This window comes from Chiloscyllium punctatum, chromosome 10, assembly GCF_047496795.1.
Source record: "Chiloscyllium punctatum isolate Juve2018m chromosome 10, sChiPun1.3, whole genome shotgun sequence".
NCBI classification, from domain to species: domain Eukaryota; kingdom Metazoa; phylum Chordata; class Chondrichthyes; order Orectolobiformes; family Hemiscylliidae; genus Chiloscyllium; species Chiloscyllium punctatum.
In genome coordinates, this window is record NC_092748.1 from 107058788 (window position 1) to 107085264 (window position 26477).

Sequence of the window (26477 nt, forward strand, 5' to 3'; positions counted from 1 at the left end):
TCTCCAGCCACTGCCAACTCAGCCCCAGTCACCATGAAACCATCATTGATTGTTGCAAAAATCCATCTGATTCATTTATGTCCTTCAGGGAGGAAGATCTTACCCAGTTTGGCCTACACATCATTGCAGATCCAGAGCAAAATGGCTTCCTCCTTACTGAAGTCTGAAATGGCTCGAGCAAGCAACTCAGTTTAACTGAGACGACTGGGGTTGAGTAACAAACGTTGGTTTATCCAGGGAGCCCACACCCCAGGAAAGAAGGAAGAGAGGAAAAAAAATCCACACACACCAGGAAACTATTAATTGAAGTTCCTCATCTCTGATACAATTCTAGCAATTTTGCTCTCCATCATGTCAAAGGCCTTGATATACTTTCTAAAGCATGCATTACAGTAATCTATCTGATGCCTACTCTGTTTATAAAGGCTAAGCTTAATGTCCACACTAACAGACTATAAGCTTCTTGATAAAGTGATGATCTTGCCTGTTTATAAATGGCTTTCTCAATGAGTTCCACCACCTCACTTAGTTTGCCCCTCTTCACTCTACCAAATGTTACCCAATACGCTTCTGCATTAATTTTTATATATATGTCTGCTTCTTTGACCAAGTGCAAGCATCATTTTGAAGGCCGAATTTCCCTGCCAGGTGTGTTGTTCATACCTCTCAACAGCTGGCAGAATATATAAAACAGCAAGTCCCTTTGGCAATTTTAACAGAGTACTAAAAGTATTCAACCAGCCCATGCTTACAGAACAATGTCTCTGATTCCACAATTTGACATCAATTGCTGAACCATCCGAAGTGTGCTAAAAGTTACATTAACAACTAATTTAAGATTATTATTTGCCCTTGCAATGTAGTTTACTTCCACTTGCTGAAAGCTTATATATATATATATTCATAGACAGGGACTTGACCTTGGCAGGAGGAGGAAACTGGTCCAGTGTGTTTTTTGAATTAACTAAAAGCACGGAAGGGCATTAGTTCCATGGTATACTCTTGATGGCTATTTCTCAACTGATCTGTGTTCCCTCCCTGCCTAAGGTGTGATGCCTAGAAGTACTGTCAGAACTGCAGTTAATGTCTAAGCAGGCCATTTTATGACTGAAGCATTACCTTTTAAATTAATTTCTGTAGCAGTTCATGGTCAATATACCTGGACCATCAAATTTCTTTGGACCTCCACTGTTTCTAGCTTTTTGCCATTTGAAAACTACTGTTCTGCTCTTAAGTTCATAGTGGATGACTTCACAAATGCTTGCATTGTTGATCCATACTGCTTACAATACTACCATCTGCAAAACAGGATGTGTAGTTTTATATTTCAATATCTAAGTTGTTCACAAATTTGAATAGTTGAGGCCCCATCTTTGAGGCGCACCAGCAGTAACATCCTTTTAATTGGAGTACCTGCCTATTATTCTTGTTCTGTTTCTTACTGCTAAGCCAATATCATCACTAGATCAATAATTTGCCTTTAGCATCATGAACTTTATTTGTAGCTAACAGTGTCTCATGAGGGACTTTCAGGATCAAATGCTTTTTAGAAGTTCATATAAGTAACTTGAATCGACATTGTTCTGTCCAATATGTTAAGCCACCTTTTCAAAAATTTCAAACAGATCCTTCAGTTATGATCTACCCCTTACAGATCCATTCCAGAGCACACTCAGCAGCTGAACATTTTCAAGGTGCTCAATAATCCTATCCTTAATTATTGACTCTAGCAATTTCCCAACAACAGACGTTAGGCTAGCTGGGGAACCCTTGTTGGTTCCACTCCTCTCACCGTTCTAAGTAGTGGAGCAACATACAAAATTTTCCAATTGAAAGAAATGGTTCCCAAATATAGCAAACATTGGGTCATGGGGTTCTTACTTACTTCTTGTAAAACTACAATAGAAATTATTTGGTCCTGGGGAACTACCATACTTCATCCATTGCTGTTATTTTGAATATATTTTGTTGCGTTTTTACCTCTGAGTGAATACTGGTTGCAGGGCATATACACTTAATGGTAAGGTGCTAGGGAGTGTTGCTAAACAAAGAGACCTTGGAGTGCAGGTTCATAGCTCCTAGAAAGTGGAGTCGCAGGTAGATAGGATGACTCTGTGGAGGAAGGAGAGAGAGTGGAAGTCCATCTGAAGCAAGCTGGAGAAGATGGCAACTTGGATTCACTCTGCCCTTTTAATTGAGACCCGCTGCTTGTGAAGAAGGAGTTTGGTATGCTTTCTTTTATTGGTCAGAGTATTGAGTACAGGATTTGGGAGGTCATGTTGCGGCTGTACAGACATTGGTTAGGCCACTGTTGGAGTATTGCGTGCAATTCTGGTCTCCTTCCTATCGAAAAGATGTTGTGAATCTTGAAAGCGTTCAGAAAAGATTTACAAGGATGTTGCCAGGGTTGGAGGATCTGAGCTATAGGGAGAGGCTGGGGCTGTTTTCCCTGGAGCGTTGGAGGCTAAGGGGTGACTTATAGAAGTTTACAGAATTATGAGGGGCATGGATAGGATAAATAAACAAAGTCTTTTCCCTGGGGTTGGGGAGTCCAGAACTAGAGGGCATAGGTTTAGAGTGAGAGGGGAAAGATATAAAAGAGACTTAAGGGGCAACTTTTTCACGCAGAGGGTGGTATGTGTATGGAATGTGCTGCCAGAGGAAGTGGTGAAGGCTGGTACAATTGCAACATTTAAGAGGCATTTGGATGGATATATGAATAGGAAGGGTTTAGAGGGCTATGGACCGGGTGGAGGAAGGAGAGAGAGTGGAAGTCTAGCTGAAGCAAGCTGGAGAAGATGGCAACTGGGATTCACTCTGCCCTTTTAATTTAGACTCATTGCTTGTACCGAAGACAAAATAATTTGCTTACACCTGCAGCAAATGTGAATTATGAGCCTTTCAAATGTCTAATAAATCTGGTAATTCACAACTCCTCAATCAAGTACCAACTCATTTAAATGGTAATTCCGAAGGTCTCCCAGTCGATAAATAAAGAACGGTGTTGACTGCTGTTCTGAGGCATCCAGTACATTGTGGTTCTGTTATCCCATAATAATCCACTGGGCTGCCCACGTTAGAAACAAGTGGAGGAATCAGCAACTGCAGAACTTCTCTGGCCTCTGATTGTGCTTGAATGTTATACTTTAAAATCATTTCTGATTTTGTCACAACAGAAGAATTTCTGCCTGTACTATCAAAATTTAACTTAATGCTATCAATAACCTTAATATAGATGTGCTATGGGATCTGGAGTTTGGGAAATTGGGCTAAAAAGGCACACTGACTAAGGGAAGATTAGTATCAACAAGAGTGCAAAACTTTAAATAAGGGTTCAATATTAAATACGGCTACAAAATTAAACAGGATTTCAGTACTAAATTAGGTACAATCAGAATTATGAGAATAACACTTAAGTAGGACGCATATTGAAACTGCAGTGAAATGTTCAACAGTGATGTATTAAATGGGCTGCACTATTATATAGGATTAGAGCCAGGTAGAAGTAAAACAAAATGATTGCATGATATGAAAGTGGTGCAAATTATATATCATAGCATTAATATTAGAATATAATTCAGAGGTACACCTAAAGAGGTTTGGGAATGAGGACTTTTTATTATGGAACATAGAGCGGCACGGTGGCACAGTGGTTAGCACTGCTGCCTCACAGCGCCAGAGACCTGGGTTCAATTCCCACCTTGGGTGACTGTCTGTGCGGAGTTTGCACGTTCTCCCCGTGTCTGCGTGGGGATGCTCCGGTTTCCTCCCACACTCCAAAGATGTGCAGGTCAGGTGAATTGGCCATGTTAAATTGCCCGTAGTGTTAAGTAAGGGGTAAATGTAGGTGTATGGGTGGGGGGCGGTTTGGACTTGTTGGGCCGAAGGGCCTGTTTCCACACTGTAAGTAAACTAATCTAAAAAAACGAGCAGTACAGCACAGAAACGGGCCCTTCAGTCCGTGATGGTGTGCCAAATATGACGCCAAATTAAACTATTTCCTTCCACCTGCCCTTGGTCCATATCCCTCCATTTCTTGCACTTTCATGTGCTTACCTAAAAGTCCCTTAAACTCCCCTATCGTATCTGTCTCCGGCAGCACACTCTATACTCCTGCCATTTTCTGTGTGAAAAACCTGCTCCTCACATCTCCTTTGAACTTTCCCCCTCTCACCTTAAATGCATGCCCCCTGCCATTAGGCACTTCAACTCTGGGAAAAAGATTCTGACCGTCAACACAATCCATGCATCTCACAATTTTATAAGCTTTGATCAAGCCTGCCCTCAGTCTCCATCGGTCAAGAGAAAACAACCTGAAATCTTCTAGCCTCTCCTTATAGCTTATACTCTCTAATCCAGGCAGCATCCTGGTAAACCTCTTCTGCACCCTTTCCAAAGCCTTCACATTGTTCTTGTACTGTTGAGTCATTTCTCTAGTTGAATAAGTGGTGTAAATGTTTGTTGCTTAAAGCACTGTTAAAGAAATAATAGATATCTTGAAGACATAATAATTTCCGCCGCTACCAATCAGAGAAAGGAAATTAAAAATATCTAACTTTGATAAGAGGAATTCCAACCCACCATTTATTTTCTTTGTTGGTAATCTCTCAAAACATTCTTTCCTATAAACTGCTGTGCAATGGATGCCATTGTCTGCAATTAGTTTACCATTCAGTTGACCAAATGACTCAACCCATCTGTAACTAGGCTTGTAGCAAAGTGAGAATGTGACTACATTAGTAATCTGAAGGAATAAGTGAATACTAGGGGCATGAATTCAAATCCTGCTATGACAGCTGTGGGGACTGAAATCAAATTAGTTAATTGATCTGTAATTAAAAAGCTAGTCTTATTAGTAATTATGATGAAACAACTGGATTGCTATTTTTGCCATGCTTTGGTTAAATAAGATTCTGATGAATCCCCATTGGATTTATCAGAGAATACATTAAGTTGATGACCTATTTTGAGCACTGTACAAAACCCTTTTCTTTGACATATATCTTCCTTTCATTTTGACAACTTTTCTTTGAATTGCTCATAGGAAATGCTGTGATGTGTTTTAAATTATGTGTAGGTGGATAAGTACGTACCTGTCAGGTAGGGAGGAAGTGGTCGAGTGAGGGAGTTGTAGTTTACTAAAAATGTTTAATCCCTTGTCAAGAGGAAGAAGGTGCTTTATGTTAGGATGAGACATCAAGACTCAATTAGAGGACTTGAGAGTTACAAGTTAGCTAGGAAGGATCTAATGAGAGAGCTAAGAAGAGCCAGGAGGGAACATGAGAAGTCATTGGCTGATAGGATCAAGGAAAACACTAACACTTTCTATGTTAGGAATGAAAAAATGATGAGAGAAAGATTAGGGCCAACCAAGGACAGTAGTGAGAAGTTGTGCATGGAGTCCAAGGAGATGGGAAAAGCGCTAAATAAATATTTTTCATTAGTATTCACGCTGGAAAAAAAAACAATGTTGTTGAGGAGAATAGAGATATAGGTTGCTAGACTAGATGGGATTGAGGTTCACAAGGAGATGATGTCAATAATTCAGGAAAGTGTGAAAATAGATAAGTCTCCTGGGATTTATCCTCGAGTCTCAGGGCAGCCAGAAAGGAGATTGCAGAACCTTTAGCTTTATGTCGTCATTCTCCATAGGAATAGTGCTAGAAGACTAGAGGATAGCAAATGTTGTCCCCTTGTTCAAGAGGGGGAGTAGAGACAACCCTGGTAATTACAGACCAGTGAGCCTTACTTCAGTTATGGGAAAGTGTTGGAAAAGGTTATAAGAGATAGGATTTATAATCATTGTGAAAGGAATATGTTGATTAGGGATAGACAACACAGTTTTGTGAAGAGTAGGTTGTATCTCACAAACCATATTAAGTTCTTTGAGAAGGTGACCAAGCAGGTGGATGAGGGTAAAGTGGTTGATGTGGTGTATTTGGATTTCAATAAGGTGTTTGACAAGGTTCCCCATGGTAAGCTACTACAGAAAATATGGAGGTATGGGATTGAGAGTAATTTAGCCGTTTGGATCAGAAATTGGCTAGTTGTAAGAAGACAGATGAGGGTGGTTGATGGGAAATGTTCATCCTGGAGTTCAGTTACTAGTGGTGAACCACAAGGATCTGTTTTGGGGCCACTGCTGTTTGTCATTTTTATAAATGACCCAGATGAGGGCATAGAAGGATGGGTTAGTAAATTTGCAGATGACGCTAAGATCAGTGGAGTTGTGGATAGTCAAGAAGGATTTTTTAGATTACTTTCAGTGTGGAAACAGGCCCTTTGGCCCAACAAGTCCACACCGACCCGCCGAAATGCAACCCACCCATACCCCTACATTTACCCTTTCACCTAACACTACAGGCAATTTAGCACAGCCAATTCACCTGACCTGCACATCTTTGGACTGTGGGAGGAAACCGGAGCACCCAGAGGAAACCCACGCAGACACGGGGAGAATGTGCAAACTCCACACAGTCAGTCGCCTGAGGCGGGAATTGAGCCCGGGTCTCTGGCACTGTGAGGCAGCAGTGCTAGCCACTGTGTCGCCCACATGTTGCAGGGTACAGAGAGACATAGATAAGATGCAGAGCTAGATTCTAAGGTAGCAAATGGAGTTAATGTGGAAAAGTGTGAGGTGATTCGCTCTGGAAGGAGCAACAGGAATGCAGAATACTGGGCTAATGGTAAGATTGTTGATAGTGTGGATGCGCAGAGAAATCTCGGTATCCATGTACATGGATCCCTGGAAGTTGCCAACCAGTTTGACAGGGTTGTTAAGAAGGCATACAGCATGTTAGCTTTTATTGGTAGAGGGATTGAGTTTCGGAACCATGAGGTCATGTTGTAGCTGTACAAAACTCTAGTGCGGCTGCACTTGGAGTATTGTGTACAGTTTTGGTCACTGCATTATAGGAAGCATGTGGAAGCTTTGGAAAGGATTCAGAGGAGATTTACTAGGATGTTGCCTGGTATGGAGGGAAGATCTTCGGGACTTCAGGCTGTTTTCGTTGGAGAGAAGAAGGCTGAGAAGTGACTTGATTGAGACATATACAATAATCAGAGGGTGAGATGGGGTGGATAGTGAGACCCTTTATTCTCAGATGGTGATGGGGGTCATAGCTTTAAATTGAGCGGTGATCGTTATAGGGCAGATGTCAGGGTAGTTTCTTTATTCAGAGAGTAGTAAGGATGTGGAACGCCCTGCCTGCAACAGTGTTGGACTCACCAACATTAAGGAAATTTAAATGGTTGTTGGATAAATATATGGATGAAAATGGAATAGTGTAGGCTTCAGATTGGTTCCACAGATCCGTGCAAGGGCCTGTACTATGCTATAATGTTCTATGTTCTATGATAATGAAAAGTAAACTGTATGAAGGAGCAGCGCTCCGAAAGCTGGGTGCTTCCAATTAAACCTGTTGGACTATAACTTGGTATTGTGTGATTTTTAACTTTGTACACCCCAGTCCAACACCGGCATCTCCAAATCATGGAATATAACTGTTTACAAAGCTTTGAGTATTATGGGTTTATTATTCTCAGTGGCCAATCCCTTAGACCAAAAATACTGTTTACTGTGTCAGCTTCAGAGAGCTCTCAGAGCCAAGAGTGTGGTACTGGAAAAGCATAGCTGGTCAAGCAGCATTGGAGGAGCAGAAAAATCGATGTTTCAGGCAAAAGCCCTCCATCAGAAATTAGGGTGTGCCTCATTGCCCGAAATGTCGATTTTCCTGCTCCTCGGATGCTGCTTGACCAGCTGTGCTTTTCCAGCACTACACTCTTGGCTCTCATCTCCAGCATCTGTAGTATGCACTTTCACTTTCAGAGAGCTGTCCCCCTAATCAGGAGTGTCAGAGATCAAACCTTGGTAGGTCCAATATGGTGGCACAGTAGGGTTCCTGTGCTGGAGCTCATCTGCTCTGACTGCTTTGCTTTTTCATTCTTTCCCTGGCTTTTAATGTTTTACTTACTTACCTTGAATGGACCTGGGATATGGATCTCAAATCAACCCGAAGCATGGATCTGAAATGGACTCAGGGCATGAATCTCGAATGGACCTGGAGCATTGATCTCAAATGGTCCTGGGGTGTAGGTCTCATTTGGACCTGTGGCGTGGATCTGAAATGGACCTGGAGAATAGATCTCAAATGATCTGAAGCATGGATCTCAAATGGAAACAGGGTGTGGATTTCAAATGGACACAGAGCGTGGATCTCAAATAGACCTGGGGTATGGATCTCAAGCGGATCCAGGGTGTCTATCCCAAATGGATCCAGAGCATGGATCCTGAATGGATCAGGAGCATGGATCTCAAATGGATTCAGGTTGTGGATCTCCAATGGACCTTGGACGTAGATCTCAAAAGACCCAGGGCGGGGATCTCAAATTGCTCCAGGGCATCTATTTCCAATAGATTTGGAGCATGGTTCTCAAATGGACCCAGGGTGTGGATTTCCAATAGATTTGGAGCATGGATCTCAAATGGACCCGGATGTGGTTTTCGAATGGAGCCGAAGCGTGGATCTCCAGTGGACTCAGGGCATGGTCCTCAAGTGAACCCTTAATTACCTTTCCAGAGCAACCACGGGACCTGGAATCAGTAGCTGTTACATCGGCAGAGTAGAGGTCAGAGAGATAGGTCCAGTGGCAAATGATGGTACCTATAGATCAGCAACTTTGTCGTTGGCTGGGTCTGATGCTGGCAGCAGCAAAGTGATGAATAAAGTGCACCACAATAATGTCGAGGAGTCGCTGGACCAACTTCAAACATTGGTTGATCTGCGCAGATAACAGCAAGGGGTTGGCAGAGGAATATCAGCAAAGGTGGCACCCTAGGATTGGTGACTTTCAATGTTGGTTGTACTCAGTGCAGACGGTAGTGAGGTGTTGGAGGGTTGGTGTTGCAGGCGGTGCTGAGGGTGATGATCTGGCTCAGGACTGATGGACTCTCTTCAAGCAATATCTTTCATTATTCTTAAATTATTCAAAATGGCTCTGCATCGCGGAGACAAACGGAAGCATTTCATTGTATTTTATTGTATTCCTACTGTAAAATACGTGTGACAATGCAACATAATTCAAAATCAAAATCAAAATCATCCCTTGGCAGGACTTGAGCCAGAGGCTGATGCTTTTGTTCAGGACTGAGATTTCTGGATTGTCAGTGACAAAAGCTCCGAGTAGAAACTCAGTAAGAGACCACTCTCGCAAGGAGGAACAATTTCAAAGACCCTACAAACACAGGCTAGCTCCTGCACTGTAAAATAGTTTGCAAGTAAAATTATGGTGAGTCCACACCAACCTCAGATCTCCAGTACCCATGTTATTTTGCTTCTTATTTTACTCACTAAATATCCAAATTCACATAAAGCAAACCACATCCCAACAGCAGAGTCACATCTGTATCCTGTACACAATAGCTTTATCCAAAGAAACTGAGGCCATTTAAAACATATTTCTTCACAAATTAATCAAAAATATAGGCAAATACCATAAGTCTGTTAGCATCCTCTATGGTTTTTGCATTAAATTCAATATGATTCACAATAAATCAAACAAAAGTTCAGACAAGCAGCATTGCAATTATTAATAATGCATTGAGATGATACATTAGCTTTAAGTAGGAAATTAGATGGAAAATGTGCACATAGATCCTAAGTCTTTTCAGTTTTGAAAGGCACAAAAATAAAATGCAATCCCATTGCAAAGAATTTCAAATACAAAGCACTCGGTTATGAAAGTGCCCTCCATATTGTTTAGCGACTAGATTTTAGCACAACCAGAAAATATATACTATCAAAACTCGCTAATACAATATCTGCAATGAAAAGTCTGGTGTTTCCTGAGTTCAGTCCTACAATGATGAAAAATAAAGTTGAAGAATCCTCTCTGTTTCTGGAGATCATTTGCTGTCACCACAGACAGTGAAATGAACTGTTGTAATTACCTGTAGTGATGTCAGCTTGGCTCCTCGATGATTCATGAACTGCTACTTGTAGTTTACCGTCACTGAGGTAAATCTGCAGAGCTTCAGATGCTCTGTGAAGTTCAGTGTACAGCAGCGGACCATCCTTGTTCCAGGTACGGAATTGGAAGCTGACAGATAATTCATTCATTTGACCTGTTCCGGGCAACCGCAAGTAACTGCTGGAAGTCATGAAAGTGACCGGGACGATGTGGGGCTCTGTGCAGGAAAATGTCACGTTCCCCTAAAAACACAGATAAGGGAACAAAACATATTTTATCTAAAAATGCTAACAATATATTTTAAAAGAGTCGTGCAATTCACATTTTCAACAATGGCAATTAATTGAAACTTTTTCAATTCTGATGATCTAAATCTATTTTCATTTCTCATAGCGGGAACACTTCCATTTTCTTGACATGGATGCTTCACAGATTTAGACACAATTTGTTCGGTTTTCCAGTTCTCTGAACTTAAATCTTGACTCTGCTGAGGCCTTGAACCCTCTACTTTGAAGTCAAAACAAAACCCATGCCCTACTCTAGAAATAATTATCAATTTCGTTTCCAGTTTCCACCCTTCCCTCACCTTCACTTGGTCCATCTCAACTCCTCCTTTCCCCTCTTCACATCTCTGTTTCCATTTCTGGGGATGGGCTGTCCACTAATATCCACTACAATCGATTCCCACAGTTACCTTCAACTATAAATCCTCACACCTTGCTCTACGGAGGCACTCCATTCCATTCACCCAATTTCTGTCTGCATCTGTTCTGTTGATGGTAGCTTCTGCAGGGGGAAATTTCACCGACGTGACCTCAGTTTTGAAATCCAAATCCAAAAGTATAACATAACATGTAGCAAATACAACTATCATCATACCAATCAAAACTGAGTGAAATCAGTCAAACCCTATTTATTTGTTCAGAACTATAATCAAAGTTGTAATGATTGAGGATTAGCTAAATGAAGAGACGGACATCAAGTTGAGTGATTTATGTGAGAAAAAGAGGGAGAGTTGCTAACACGTTTTGATATTTGATAAACCTATCAATCTCCCTTCCCACCTATCAGCTCCACCCTCCTCTCCGACCTATCACCTTTACCCCTTCCTCCATCCACCTATTGCCCTCTCAACTACCTTCTCCCCAGCCCCACCCTCCTCCCATTTATCTCTAGACCCCTGAGGCTTCCAACCTCATTCCTGATGAAGGGCTTTTGCCCGAAACGTCGATTTTCCTGCTCCTCGGATACTACCTGACCTGATGTGCTTTTCCAGCACCACTCTATATCTACAGGTATTCTAGTAGTCTTAGTAACAACGTCTAACTCACCAATGTAACTTGTGCCTGACTGTTATCTTACAATAAAAGGTATGCTGTTTAAAACAAGAACCTCTTCTCATTAAAATTCATCAGTGGCTTTCCTCTATCATTGTAAATCAAATAGCTCCTCAGAGCATGACAAGGAAAGAGGAATAGTGGCAGAAAACACCCTGAACTGCAAACTGGCAGTGGTTCACATCACAGGACATGCAATATGAATCTTACGAACCACATCTGCAAATTACCTGAATCCCTTAAAAGAAGAGGAGACAATTGCTTAAAGTAAGTTGCTGGGTGCATGTGCATATGTTCAATGCAGTTCAGTCAGCCAAATATCTGTGATGGTTGGGGCTATTGTTTTCTAGGTGGCATACATTCTTACATGGGTTTCCTACACACTCCAGTAAATGTTGTATTAAAAACAAGACAGAACTCCAATATGTCACCACTCAATTAAGTTAAAATTTTGAGAGTAATCAGATAGATTCGTGCTTTACCAACTGTAGATATTCGGCTAAAATCGGCTGGGCTTGGTTAAAATTAAATGAAATGAGAGAAAAAAAAATATGTGAAGCTTGATATTGTCATAATCTTGAGAAAGGTCACCGGTTTAATGTTTCTGTGTCTGTAGGAATCTATGCGTGTGTTTAATTAAGTGCTGTTAACTCAGCAGTAATGAACGGTCCTGTCACAGTAACTCGAGAAGACTAGAGTCTTGGTTTAACCTGTGACGATAGGGACTGTTTATTAGCTGAACAAGGTGCTCAATCACAGGACTGTGCTGTGTAAATATCTTATGGTAGATTGGCTGACATAACAGTAGCAGTAGTTTGAGTTGGCTAACTGAGGTCAAAGTCTGTTAAAACAAAGAGATAAACTTCTTTCCAAGGAGAAATGATCAAGTCTAAATAAGCAAATGATCAAATGAGTTGTGATGGATGACACATTTGTGATGTCTATCAGTGGTCAAACTAATCATTTGTTGGAGATTGGACCGTGTCAACATTTTAACACACAGCCTTGTCTCTATGAAAAGAAAAGGTATAAGAATGTTTGCCTCAGAGTGATAGCTAGAAAGCTCAGGATCAGTGACTGGAATTGAAATGGAATGGACTGAATGTCTGTTTCGGTCTGATCCTCCATGTAAACCAACTTGTGATTGTCAGCATGGTTTAGATTGTTGCAGTATTATTAAGTGTATTTTGCGTTAATAAACAACATTGGGTCCATTGGGTTGTTAAAACTGCCTTGGGTTATTGATATTCAGATACTGGATTAGTGGTGATGGAAGAGCACAGCAGTTCAGGCAGCATCCAACGAGCAGCGAAATCAACGTTTCGGGCAAAAGCCCTTCATCAGGAATAAAGGCAGTGAGCCTGAAGCATGGAGAGACAAGCTAGAGGAGGGTGGGGGTGGGGAGAGAGTAGCATAGAGTACAATGGGTGGGTGGGGGAGGAGATGAAGGTGATAGGTCAAGGAGGAGAGGGTGGAGTGGATAGGTGGAAAAGAAGATAAGCAGGTCGGACAAGTCAAGGAGACAGTAACTGAGCTGGAAGTTTGAAACTAGGATGAGGTGGGGGAAGGGGAAATGAGGAAGCTGTTGAAGTCCACATTGATGCCCTGGGGTTGAAGTGTTCCGAGGCGGAAGATGAGGCGTTCTTCCTCCAGGCGTCTGGTGGTGAGGGAGCGTCGGTGAAGGAGGCCCAGGACCTCCATGTCCTCGGCAGAGTGGGAGGGGGAGTTGAAATGTTGGGCCACGGGGCGGTTTGGTTGATTGGTGCGGGTGTCTCGGAGATGTTCCCTAAAGCGCTCTGCTAGGAGGCGCCCAGTCTCCCCAATGTAGAGGAGACCACATCGGGAGCAACGGATACAATAAATGATATTGGTGGATGTGCAGGTGAAACTTTGATGGATGTGGAAGGCTCCTTGAGGGCCTTGGATAGAGGTGAGGGAGGAGGTGTGGGCACAGGTTTTACAGTTCCTGCGGTGGCAGGGGAAAGTGCCAGAATGGGAGGGTGGGTTGTAGGGGGGTGTGGACCTGACCAGGTAGTCTCGGAGGGAACGGTCTTTGCGGAAGGCGGAAAGGGGTGGGGAGGGAAATATATCCCTGGTGGTGGGGTCTTTTTGGAGGTGGCGGAAATGTCGGTGGATGATTTGGTTGATGCGAAGGTTTGTAGGGTGGAAGGTGAGCACCAGGGGCGTTCTGTCCTTGTTACGGTTGGAGGGGTGGGGTCTGAGGGCGGAGGTGCGGGATGTGGACGAGATGCTTTGGAGGGCATCTTTACCCACGTGGGAAGGGAAATTGCGGTCTCTAAAGAAGGAGGCCATCTGGTGTGTTCTATGGTGGAACTGGTCCTCCTGGGAGCAGATACGGCGGAGGCGGAGAAATTGGGAATACGGGATGGCATTTTTGCAAGAGATAGGGTGGGAAGAGGTGTAATCCAGGTTGCTATGGGAGTCGGTGGGTTTGTAAAAAATGTCAGTGACAAGTCGGTCGTCACTAATGGAGATGGAGAGGTGCAGGAAGGGGAGTGAGGTGTCAGAGATAGTCCAGGTAAATTTAAGGTCAGGGTGGAATGTATTGGTGAAGTTGATGAATTGCTCAACCTCCTCGCGGGAGCACGAGGTGGTGCCAATGCAGTCATCAATGTAGCGGAGGAAGAGGTGGGGATTGGTGCCGGTGTAATTACGGAAGATCAACTGTTCTACATAGCCAACAAAGAGACAGGCATAGCTGGGGCCCATACGTGTGCCCATGGCTACGCCTTTGGTCTGGAGGAAGTGGGAGGATTCAAAGGAGAAATTGTTAAGGGTGAGGACCAGTTCAGCCAAACGAATGAGAGTGTCAGTGGAAGGGTACTGTTGGGGACGTCTGGAGAGGAAAAAACGGAGGGCTTGGAGGCCCTGGTCATGGCGAATGGAGGTGTAGAGGGATTGGATATCCATGGTGAAGATAAGGCGTTGGGGGCCAGGGAAACGGAAGTCTTGGAGGAGGTGGAGGGCGTGGGTGGTGTCTCGAACGTATGTGGGGAGTTCCTGGACTAGGGGGGATAGGACAGTGTCAAGGTAGGTAGAGATGAGTTCAGTGGGGCAGGAGCATGCTGAGACAATGCGTCGGCCAGGGTGGTCAGGCTTGTGGATCTTGGGAAGGAGGTAGAACCGGGCAGTGCGGGGTTCCCGGACTATGAGGTTGGAAGCTGTGGGTGGGAGATCTCCTGAGGTGATGAGGTTCTGAATGGTCTGGGAGATGATGGTTTGGTGATGGGGGGTGGGGTCATGGTCGAGGGAGCAGTAGGAAGAGGTGTCTTCGAGTTGGCGTTTGGCTTCAGCGGTGTAGAGGTCAGTGCGCCGGACTACCACTGCGCGCCCTTTATCCGCTGGCTTGATGGTGAGGTTGGGATTGGAGCAGAGGGATTGGAGGGCTGCGCGTTGTGAGGGTGAGAGTTTGGAGTGGGGGAGGGGGGACGACAGGTTGAGGCGGTTAATGTCCCGGCGGCAGTTGGAAATGAAGAGGTCGAGGGCAGGTAATAGGCCAGCGCGGGGTGTCCAGGTGGATGCAGTGTGTTGGAGGTGGGCGAAGGGGTCCTCGAAGGTGGGCGGGAGTCCTGATTGTGAAAGTAAGCTCGGAGGTGGAGGCGACGGAAGAATTGTTCGATGTCACTCGTGTATTAAATTCATTGATGCGTGGACGGAGGGGGATGAAGGTGAGTCCGTTGCTGAGGACTGATCGTTCGTCCTCAGTGAATGGGAGGTCTGGGGGGATGGTGAAAACTCGGCAGGGCCGGGAGCTGGGATCTGGTGTGGGTGTGGAGCTGGGAGTGGGGTCGGAGCCAGTACCTGGAGTGGGTGTGATGGTGGGGGGAATGGGGGTGGAGGCATGAGCAGGCCTACAAACCTTCGCATCAACCAAATCATCCACCGACATTTCCGCCACCTCCAAAAAGACCCCACCACCAGGGATATATTTCCCTCCCCACCCCTTTCCGCCTTCCACAAAGACCGTTCCCTCCGTGACTACCTGGTCCGGTCCACACCCCCCTACAACCCACCCTCCCATTCTGGCACTTTCCCCTGCCACCGCAGGAACTGTAAAACCTGTGCCCACACCTCCTCCCTCACCTCTATCCAAGGCCCTCAAGGAGCCTTCCACATCCATCAAAGTTTCACCTGCACATCCACCAATATCATTTATTGTATCCGTTGCTCCCGATGTGGTCTCCTCTACATTGGGGAGACTGGGCGCCTCCTAGCAGAGCGCTTTAGGGAACATCTCCGAGACACCCGCACCAATCAACCAAACCGCCCCGTGGCCCAACATTTCAACTCCCCCTCCCACTCGGCCGAGGACATGGAGGTCCTGGGCCTCCTTCACCGACGCTCCCTCACCACCAGACGCCTGGAGGAAGAACGCCTCATCTTCCGCCTCGGAACACTTCAACCCCAGGGCATCAATGTGGACTTCAACAGCTTCCTCATTTCCCCTTCCCCCACCTCATCCTAGTTTCAAACTTCCAGCTCAGTTACTGTCTCCTTGACTTGTCCGACCTGCCTATCTTCTTTTCCATCTATCCACTCCACCCTCTCCTCCTTGAACTATCACCTTCATCTCCTCCCCCACCCACCCATTGTACTCTATGCTACTCTCTCCCCACCCCCACCCTCCTCTAGCTTATCTCTCCATGCTTCAGGCTCACTGCCTTTATTCCTGATGAAGGGCTTTTGCCCGAAACGTTGATTTCGCTGCTCGTTGGATGCTGCCTGAACTGCTGTGCTCTTCCAGCACCACTAATCCAGAATTTGATTTTCAGCATCTGCAGTCATTGTTTTTACCTTATTGATATTCAGAGTAAACCCAATGGAACTGAGAAAGTGGGCATAAAAACCTACATAGTAGATGACTGGAAGCTGGAAAGGCGTACAAGTATTTGCTTTTGTGAAACAGGCAAAGGTGCCAACCAAGCTTCATGTAAAAATGGACTTTTGATATTCATATGATTGCCATGCCTGAGAACTTTCATGGAAAATAATTTAAAAAGAGTAAATACTGGCCTAAAATGGGTTGCTGTAATGTACAGAAATCTACCAGAAAATATATAACTGGCTGCATTGAGATTAACATTTTATCTAAAAACTGAAAGTAGCTAACTATCAGCATTAAGAAATCTGCAGCATTTGATTAATTTAACTTGCATGATAAGTTCACATATTAAGACATGGGGTAAGTTACCTATTTAGCATTCAGTTTCGGAAGCACGACAGTGTAAACCGAGAAATATACAAATGGACTGATATCAAGGTCTACTTTCACAGCAAAGGAGAATGCAGAATAAATTTGAGTTGATCAGAAGAAGGTGGAAGGCTTTCTTTCTCCACATCAAATTCAGTGATGGTGAAAGTGCAACTTGGGACAATAACCATTCACCAAAAATACACGATCTACAAACATCATTACTGCTGCAGAATATGAGTCAACAATTAAATATTAGCCTTGGATTTAAAATCCTAAACCTCAAAGACCATAAGAATTTTAAACTGTTGCTGCCTTTAACATCCTATCTGTACAAGACACTATCCCTACTTATCTTTTAAACTTATTACCTGTGTTCGTGTGCATGCATGTGTTTAATTTGCATTTTTTTTTCAGAATTAGAAGGCAATAGAATTCCTCCTTCTTTGGCTCAATAAAATCTTGTAGTTTAGCTCATTCATTTTAGTACAGTTAATTTCTTATTAATTGAAGTGTGGTAGCTTCAAGAAATACAGTACAAGAAAAAAAGAAATTGTTGCAAACAACCAAGGAGGGTTTCAAAAGAAGAAAGCTGATGCCCCTGCTGATCTGAAGGAAGAATCAGAACTCTATAGAAAAGAAAATTCAAATATGGTACCAGAATGATCGGTAGGCTCAGACTCATCACAGCCTGTCCGCATCAGGGCAGTGGCATCGTTTTCTCTACATACTTTTGTAATTTTTCTTTTTCTTCTTCCTTTCCTCTTCATCTTCAAGGCCAGAGCAGTGGCAATGGGGCAGTGTCTGCAGCATCGACAGTTGGATCAGGACACCTGAGGGCAGTGATGGTTGTCCCAGAGCCTGGACTCCTGGTGACTATGACGATCCCAGTGCCTGGATCCCGGTGGCAATTGGCCTGCAGCTTGGACTTTTGGTAGTGGCAGTGCCTGACAACAGTAGGCCTGGAGCGTGGACTATAGACAGTCTCTCCTGGGGCATTAGCATCGGTGTTACTGTTCTTAGAGCGGGATTCCTTGGGAAGCAGAACATCTTGCAGAAAACTTGCTGAAGCCCTGTTCCCATTTTGAACTGAAGATGAACTCTGAATTAAGTAATTTCTTTTTATTCTTATTGTACCTGAAAATGGCCCTGGATTGTGACAACAAAACCCTTTTCATATATCTTCAAGTCAAATGTGGCAAGACATAGTTGGCAATCAGCACAGGACCATAACATCTGTCAGAATCACCTATTTATTTTCTGAGGTGCCAACTTCTCCAGGAGTTGTAGAATTTCTACTTAGAGTCATAGTCATAGTGATGTACAGCACAGAAACCGATCCTATGATGCAAAAGGTCCATGCCAACTGGGTATCGTAATCTGATGTAGTCCCATTTGCTAACATTTGGTCTAATTCCTCTAAACTCTTCCTATTTATATACCTATCCAGATGCATCTTAAATGTTGTGATTGTACTGGCCTCCACCATTTCTACTAGCTCATTCATACACACACTACTCTCAAGTGAAACAGTCGCCCTCCGGTCCCTTTTAAATTGTTCCAATTTCACCTCAAACTTATGCCCTTTAGTTTTAGATCCTCCCATGCAAGGAAAAGGATCTTGTCTATTTACCCTATCCATGTCCTTCATGATTTTATAAACCTCTGTAAGGTCACCCCTCAGCCTTCGACGCTCCAGGGAAAATAGCCCCAGCCTGTTCAGCTTCTCCCTATAGTTCAAACCCTCCAACCCTGGCAACATCCTTGTAAATCTTTTCTGAATCCTTTCAAGTTTTGCAACATCTTTGCCACAGCAGGGAGACCAGAGTTGAATGCAGTATTCCAAAAGTGGCCTAACCTATGTCCTGTACAGCTGTAAAATGATCTCCCAGCTCCTCAACTCAATGCACTGACCAATAAATGCAAGCGTACCGACCGCCTTCTTCACTGCCCTGTCTATCTGTGACTCCACTTTCAAGGAATTATGCACCTGCACCCTTAGGTCTCCCTGTTTGGCAACACTCCCCAGGCCACTACTTTTAACTGTATAAGCCCTGCCCTGATTTGCCATACCAAAGTGCAACACCTCACATTTACCTAAATCAAACTCTATCTGTCACTCCTCAGGCCATTGACCCATCTGATCAAGGTCCTGTTGTATCCGAGGTAATATTTTTCACTTGTAGAATTTCCTTGCAGCAATTTCAAGCTGATAGCACATTGGGGACAGCCAGCATTTGTAACATCAAACCAGTAATCCTGAAAATATTCTATTTATTAAAGAATGTCAGGGTAAAGGAAGTGCAAGAATCTATATAACCACTCACATAAGCACATGATCCCATATCTAATTTCTTTTCCACTTTATTCTGTCAGCATTGCCTTGGTAATTTAACCTCTTCTCTCCAATCATAGATAAAAAATAAAACACTTTCATGTTTTTTTAATCTGCCACTTTACAAATCTCTCCCGGAAATTATTTTGAAAACAATAATTAATTACCAGAAGATTGCTTTTGTAAAGTTGGCAATTGATAAATGGATTTCAAGTTCTGAAAGTGAATGCAGGATAGTTATTCAATTCCGCAAGAGAAATGAAAGAGAAACAGCCTTGATTAAAGATGATAGCGTCTATTGAACTGACACGATGTTGCTAATCACCCCTATGGTTTCGACAACAACTGTCCCAAATAGCAACTAACCAAAATTTACATTGCACTAATAACGAGAGGAACAATAATGTGTTGCATTCATAAATGGCGTCTGTAAAGAAAGAAATATCTAAAGATGTTTCTCAGGAGAATTATCAGGCAACCATTTCCATTCCATTTCTTTCCATTCTCCCAATTTAGTAATAAAGACAAACAACCTGTTTAACATTCAAAAAATTTATCAGAGTATTGAGTACAGGAGTTGGGGGGGTCATGTTGCGGCTGTACAGGACATTGGTTAGGCCACTGTTGTGAATAATTCACAAGGAGAAAGTGAGGACTGCAGATGCTGGAGATCAGAGCTGAAAATGTGTTGCTGGAAAAGCGCAGCAGGTCAGGCAGCATCGAAGGAACAGGAGAATCGATGTTTCAGGCATGGGCCGAAGAAGGGCTTATGCCCGAAACGTCGATTCTCCGGCTCCTTGGATGCTGCCTGACCTTCTGCGCTTTTCCAGCAACACGTTTTCAGCTCTGAATAATTCACAAAGCAAGCAATTGGTGAGGCCCTCCTGTGGCACAATAGTAGTGTCCCTACACCGGGAGGCCTGGGTTCAAGTCCCACCTGCTCCAGAAATGTGTAATAACATCTCTGAACAGGTTGATTAGAAAAATAAGTTAAATATATAAAAAATAAAAAGATCAAGCAATTGGTGTGGCACAGTGGTAGTATCTTCACCTCTGAGTCACAAGGCTCTTGATTCAAGCCCTGCCGGGTCTGTCGGAATGTCAAAGCACTCTGGGCAAGTCAATTAGAAATTGTTTAAAAGTCCTCTAGTTCTAATGTTGCTATGCGATTGACTGTGGATGTGAGCAGCCTTTTTATAAGCTAAATAGAGCGTCTGAGGCTTTATTTGGCAGACTTGCTTCTGGTGAAACTGATGTGCAATGTGGAGGTCAACTCTGTCTTAAACAAGAAGAAACAAGTAGTCAGTTGGTGACCCTCTTGTAGTGTCCCTATCCCTGGGCTGTGGGCCATGGGTCCAAGTCCCATCTGCTCTAGAAGTGTGCAATAACATCTCTGAATGGATTGATTCGTAAAATAGATTAAATAAAAAAAAATGAGTGAGCGATTGGGAAAGGGATTTACATCGACACTCTCATCCATATGAAACAACATGTCAAAATCATTGAAGGCAGATAAACTCAAAATTTACACAAGATTAGATTCCCTACAGTATGGAAACAGGCCCTTCAAGCCAACAAGTCCACACCGACCCTCCGAAGATTAACTCACCCAGACGCATTTCCCTCTGACTAATGCACCTAACACTATGGGCGTTTTGGCATGGCCAATCCACCTGACCTGCACATCTTTGGATTATGGGAGGAAACCAAAGCACCAGGAAGAAACCCATGCAGACACAGGGAGAATGTGCAAACTCTACACAGACAGTCACCCGAGGCTGGAATCGAACGTGTGCCCCTGGTGCTGTGAGGCTGCCCGTAGCCACTGTGCTGCCCATTTATTAATACTTTATTAACTAACACAACCGACTTTCCTTTTTCTGTTTTTAAACTTCATGGTGGTTTGAAGGTACTGAATCATGGAACAATACTGAGATTAGTGGCCCTTTGGGCTCCTGACACTGTTTATCAGCATTGTATCGTGTTCCCCTCCACCTCAAAGAAAATGAAGCAACATTAAGGAACAGCCAGGTGCTTCTGACAACAGCAATGGATGTGGGGAACTGCCACATTTGATGAAGTAGTTGATGCCAAAGAACAACAGATGTCTAACCAGGCTAGAGCGTGGAAAGTGGATTGCCTGCCAAAGCAGTTGATGGCAAAATATCTTGAAGGGCATCACTAGAGATTGAGAATAATGTTCCATCTGTTTATTAATAACATTCATTTGTTTCCTCCCTGGTACATGATTATGTGCAGATTGTGACAGACGCAGCATATATCCTTCTCATCCTTTCCATTCAAAAACACTTAATGCTGAGTCACTCCAGAATTAGGCCGAATGAGCCTCCCTCATTTGTTTTAGACTGAGTTTTGCATTTATGGCTGCTCATTTTTCTGGAAGAAACTGTACTTACATGTGGCTGAGGTCTATTATTATAAATTGAAGGGAGCATCCAGCAGTGGTTACCAGGTGAAAATATGCATTTACCGGGAACAGAGAGTTGTAACTATGAGCTTTTGAATGGGATCACAATGAATGTCATTCTTTGTGAAATTGAAATCTCATTGTTGGTAGCCCCTGTCACTTGTATTAACCAAGACCTGCGTAATTCTTAGCTGCAATTGAAGCATCTTCTGAAAATAAATTAGAGCACTTTTGGGTGCCAGCCAAACCTTGTATTATATAGTTCTTATTACTTATCTTTTGAGAATGAGAAGTACAGCTTTTAAGCACTCTTGACAGCATTTTCCATTAATACATCATGGCAAGGAGTCAACATGCCTTTACCTGAGCTCATGCTTAATAACAAAAAGGAATTACTGCTTCCAACAGCATTAACTAAAGAACAGAGCGATTTAAAGGATGTTACGTAAACCTCCCTTGCCCTTTGATTCCAATGCCAATTTTAAAATCCCCATCCCATTGATCCCACTGTCTACTCTCAGAATCGCAGCTGAGTAAGTTGATAATGTCTTTCAGTCTCGTCTCAGTCAAGAGTGAAAATGTTGCCAGAGACATTAGATGGCCATTGAATATCAAAATGTATCCGTAAAGGATTTCATGTTTTGTCAATCCATTTAGCATCTTATATACCTCGTTCTCCTGTCATTGTTCCAAATGCAAGCATGTAGTGCATTGCATATTACTGACAACTTACAGGTTATCTTGATGTGATAGAAATTGTGATAAGAGGAGGGTTGGATGCTCATTCCTTCAAGATCCTATACAGTTCAAGCCCATATGGCATCAGCATAGTGAGCGGTGCTTAAGGCAATATTAACCCTTTCAGACATTCACACAGACTGGGGGCCTGTGACCAATGGATGTGCAGCAAAGTTCAGTACAGGATCCACTGCTTTTCATCATTTATATAAATGTGAATGTGAATATAGCAGGTACGGTTCATAAGTTTGCAGATGACGCCAAAGTTGGTGGTATAGTGGACAGTGGGGAAGGTTACTTCAGAGTACAACGGAACTTGTTCAGTTGGGCTGAAGGGCCAAAAAGTGGCAGATGGAGTTTCATCAGATAACTGTGAGGTATTGTAGTTTGGTAAGGTAAGTCAGGGAAGGACTTATACAATAATTTTTAGGAACCTGGGTAGTGTTGCTGAGCAAGAGAGCTAGGTGTGCAGGTGCATAGTTCCTTGAAAGTGGAGTCTCAGGTAGAGAGGGTGCTGAAGAAGGTGTTTAGCATGCTTGCCTTTATTGGTCAGTGCGTTGAGTTTGGGGGTTGGGACATCACATTGAAGCTACATAGGACATTGGTGAGGCCAGTTGTAGAATATTGTGTTCAATTCTGGTCTGCTTGCCTGAGGAAAGATGTTTTTAAAGCTTGAAAGGGTTCAGAAAAGATTTACAAGGATGTTGCCAGGGTTGGAGGGCTTGAGCTGCAGGGAGAGGCTGAATAGGCCCTGGAGCTTCGGAGGCTGAGAGGCGGCCTAATGGAGGTTTATAAAATCATGTGGATAGGATGAATAGTCCAGCTCTTTTCCCCGGGGTAGAGGAGTCCAAACCTAGAGGGCATAAATTTAAGGTGAGAGGCGAAAGATTTAAAAGGAACCCGAGGGGCAACCTTTTCAAGTAGAGGGTGGTGTATGTATGGAGCTAGCTGCCAGAGAAAGTGATGGAGGTAGGTACAATTGCAACATTTAAAAAGCAACTGGGTGGATACATAATTAGGGAGGGTTTAGAGGTATATGGGCCAAGTACTGGCAAGTGGGGCTAGATTAGGTTAGGAATTCAGGTTGGCATGGATGAGTTGGACCATAGGATCTGTTTTTGTGCTGTATGACTCTATGACTCTTTATAAGACAATAGTGACCATGAAACTACCATGATTGTTTTTGTGAAATCCTATTTGCTTCACTGATGTCCTTTGGTACAGTAGCGCCTTGACTCACGAACTTAATCCATTCCGGGACCCGGTTCGTGAACCGAAAAGTTCGCAACTGAATCAATTTTCCCATTGTTCAGATGTTTACGGAGTCTTTTCTCTTTTTTTGTCTCTTGGAGGTTGGTGATGCCACAAAAAAACGATCCAGAGAAACTTGTTTTTTTCTTTGTTGCAGAATTTTCCGAAAATGGGACATCACATTGTCATTTAAAATGTTCACTGCTCTGTTGGTCACAGTTTTGTTAAGGTGATGCCTCTCAACAAAAGCCTGCACTTCACTCCATTTGCTACAAATGTCTTTGATTTGAACACTTGCTACATCTTCCCTCTCGTCTTCCTCCTCTCCAGAATGCTCCTGCTGCATAACCTTCTCCTGTTCCTGTTGCAATTACGTTTGTTCTTCTGTGCTGAGTTCTTGTCTACGGTCCTCCACCAGCTCCACCACATCATCCTCATCGACCTCCAACCCCATATTTTGGCCCAGGGTCACAATCTCGTTCACTACATTTATTGATGTCTCCTCCTCAAAACCCTCAAAGTCTCTCTCAGGTTCACAAGCTGGCCAAAGTTTCCTCCAGGCCGACTGCAACGTACGGAAAGAGACCTCGCTCCATGCCTTATCAATAAGCCTTATGCAGTGGAGGATATTGAAGTGGTCCTTCCAGTACTGACCAAGGGTCAAATCTGTGTCGTTGGTGACCTGGAAACACCTGGTGAACAGAGCCTTCGTATATAATGTTTTGAAATTTGCAATGTCATTCTGGTCCATGGGTTGGATGAGAGGAGTGGTGTTGGGAGGAAGGAACTTTACTTTTACGAAGTCGTATTCAATGTCCAAGTCTTCTTCCAAATTTGGAGGATGGGCAGGAGCATTGTCCATTACTAAAAGACACTTAAGTGGCAAATTATTTGTTTCAGCTGGTGCAAAGACTTCCGTCAACCATTCCATAAAAATCATTCACATGAGCCAAGCCTTGCTATTCGCCCTCCACATTACCAGGAGTTTAGCCTTCAATACATTATTGCGTTTAAAAACGCGAGGATTTTCAGAGTGGTAGACTAATAGAGGCTTAATCTTGCAATCCCCACTTGCATTCGCACACAATAAAAGCGTTAACCTGTCCTTCATTGGTTTGTGGCCCGGTAGTGCCTTCTCCTCTTGCGTTATGTAGGTCATTTTGGGCATTTTTTTTCCAGAAAAGTCCAGTTTCATCAGAGTTAAAAACTTGATGTGAGACATAACCTTCATCTTCGACAAACTTATTGAATTCCTTCACAAAGTCCTCTGCTCCTTTTTGTCCAAACGAGCCGCTTCTCCATGCCTTACTACACTATGGATTCCAGTTCGTCGACGAAATTTATCAAACCAGCCTCTGCTGGCTTTAAATTCTTCAATGTTAGCAGCACTTGTACTCGGCGGTGTCACCAACAAATCACGGTGTATGTGTAGAGCCTTCTCGCAGGTTATAGTCTCGTTAACACTATCTCCAGCAAGCTCTTTTTGATTTATCCAAACTAATAATAATTTTTCAACCTCGTCTAACAATTTAGGCCTTTGCTTCGTTAAAATAGTCAATCCTTTAGCAACGTCAGCTGCCTTTAGTGCCTCTTTGTTCTTTAGGATAGTACAGATAGTCGATTTCGCCATGTCGTACTGCATAGTGAGATCAGATACGCAAGCACCATTCTCGTGTTTAGCTATTATTTCCTTCTTTGTTTCTACAATAATACATTTAGGCTTCTTAACACCATTATCACTACCACTTTTCACTTTCTTGGGAGCCATAATCGGGGCTAATTTAATGCAAAAAACAAAAAAAAGCGTAAGAATGCTTGGACGTTGGAGGTTTACAGCACGCACGCGCCAAAGACGAACACGTGGGGCCCGAGAGCTTTTGCGTTCAAAGCACGCGTAGCAAAGCAGAACAATGACAATGAAACCACGGGCTTTTTGCGTTCGTACCTTCATGTGTACCTTGAATTTCGTACGGACGTTGAAGCAAAATTTTACTCACAATCCTGTTCGGAAACCGATTTGTTCATGAATGGGGTCATTCATATGTTGAGGCGCTACTGTATAAGAAATCTGCCATCTTTACCTGGTCATGGCCCACAGCAATGTGGTTGACTTTTAAATGCCCTCTGAATTGGTCCAGAAAGCCCCTCATACTTAAGGGCAGTTTTTGATGGACAACCAATGCCTTGCTTGCCAGCAAAGCCCACTCCCCATGAGAAAATAAACATAAGGAATGCAGTAAAGCACCTTTAGAATGAGTGAAAGAGCAATGGGGGAGAGGGAAATCACATAAGAAAGTACAGGACTGGGCAATGAAGTTGTATAATGGAACCATGGAGGAGGAGGTACATGTAGACTGAGTGGTTAATGTAGGCTTCCTATGACAGCAGCTTGTACCAAGAATATAAGTGAGCAACTCAGAAGTATGAGGTAGAAAACTTAGAGAAAGACAAGAAAACTGCAGATGCTGGAATCCATAGCAGATAGGCAGGAGGCCTGCGGAAAAAACACAGGAGGCCAGGCAGCATCAGGAGGTGCAGAAGTCGACGTTTCAGGTGTAATGCTTCCTCAGAACACTTTGAGGCAGGAATAGACAAGGTGGAGGCGAAAAGGAGAGGTCTAGGGATTCACCTGGGAAATCAGTGAGCAATGTACTTGCACCAATCAGAGTCTGAATATTAGGTAAAAACAATGACTGCAGATGCTGAAAATCAAATACTGGATTAGTGGTGCTGGAAGAGCACAGCAGTTCGGGCAGCATCCAACGAGCAGCGAAATCAAACGTTGATTTCGCTGCTCGTTGGATGCTGCCTGAACTGCTGTGCTCTTCCAGCACCACTAATCCAGAGTCTGAATATTATCCTTGTTTAGCACAAAGCTACCCATTAGCAAATAAAGGTAATAATTAAGATCCAATCAATTAGTATTAAAATTGTCTTAACGAGAGACAATTATATTCACTATTGTATGCCTTGACTATAAAGTTGATTTTCAAGACACACTTTCTATAATTACAGATTTTATTTGATCAAAGCTTATTTGTCTCATAAACCTTCCTGGCCTTCCTTTTGAATAACTTGCCAGGCCACTTCTGAGGATAAGTGTGCGGGTTGGTATGAAACTGGAATCACCTATACTCCAGGTAAAAATTACTTCACTAAAAGACACTGGCTCAAATATTATAATTAGCTTTGAAGCACCTCTTTCTG

The 26477-nt window shown here is 43.3% G+C and overlaps 1 protein-coding gene across 1 annotated transcript in view; it reads right to left on the reverse strand.

Moving 5' to 3' along the window:
- LOC140482418 (contactin-associated protein-like 5) overlaps positions 1-26477 on the reverse strand; it is a 1108772-nt gene that overhangs the window by 521177 nt on the left and 561118 nt on the right. The window contains exon 8 of the mRNA XM_072579902.1: positions 9950-10211. Coding sequence (XP_072436003.1) covers positions 9950-10211 — 262 coding nt within the window. The remainder of the gene's footprint in view (positions 1-9949; positions 10212-26477) is intronic.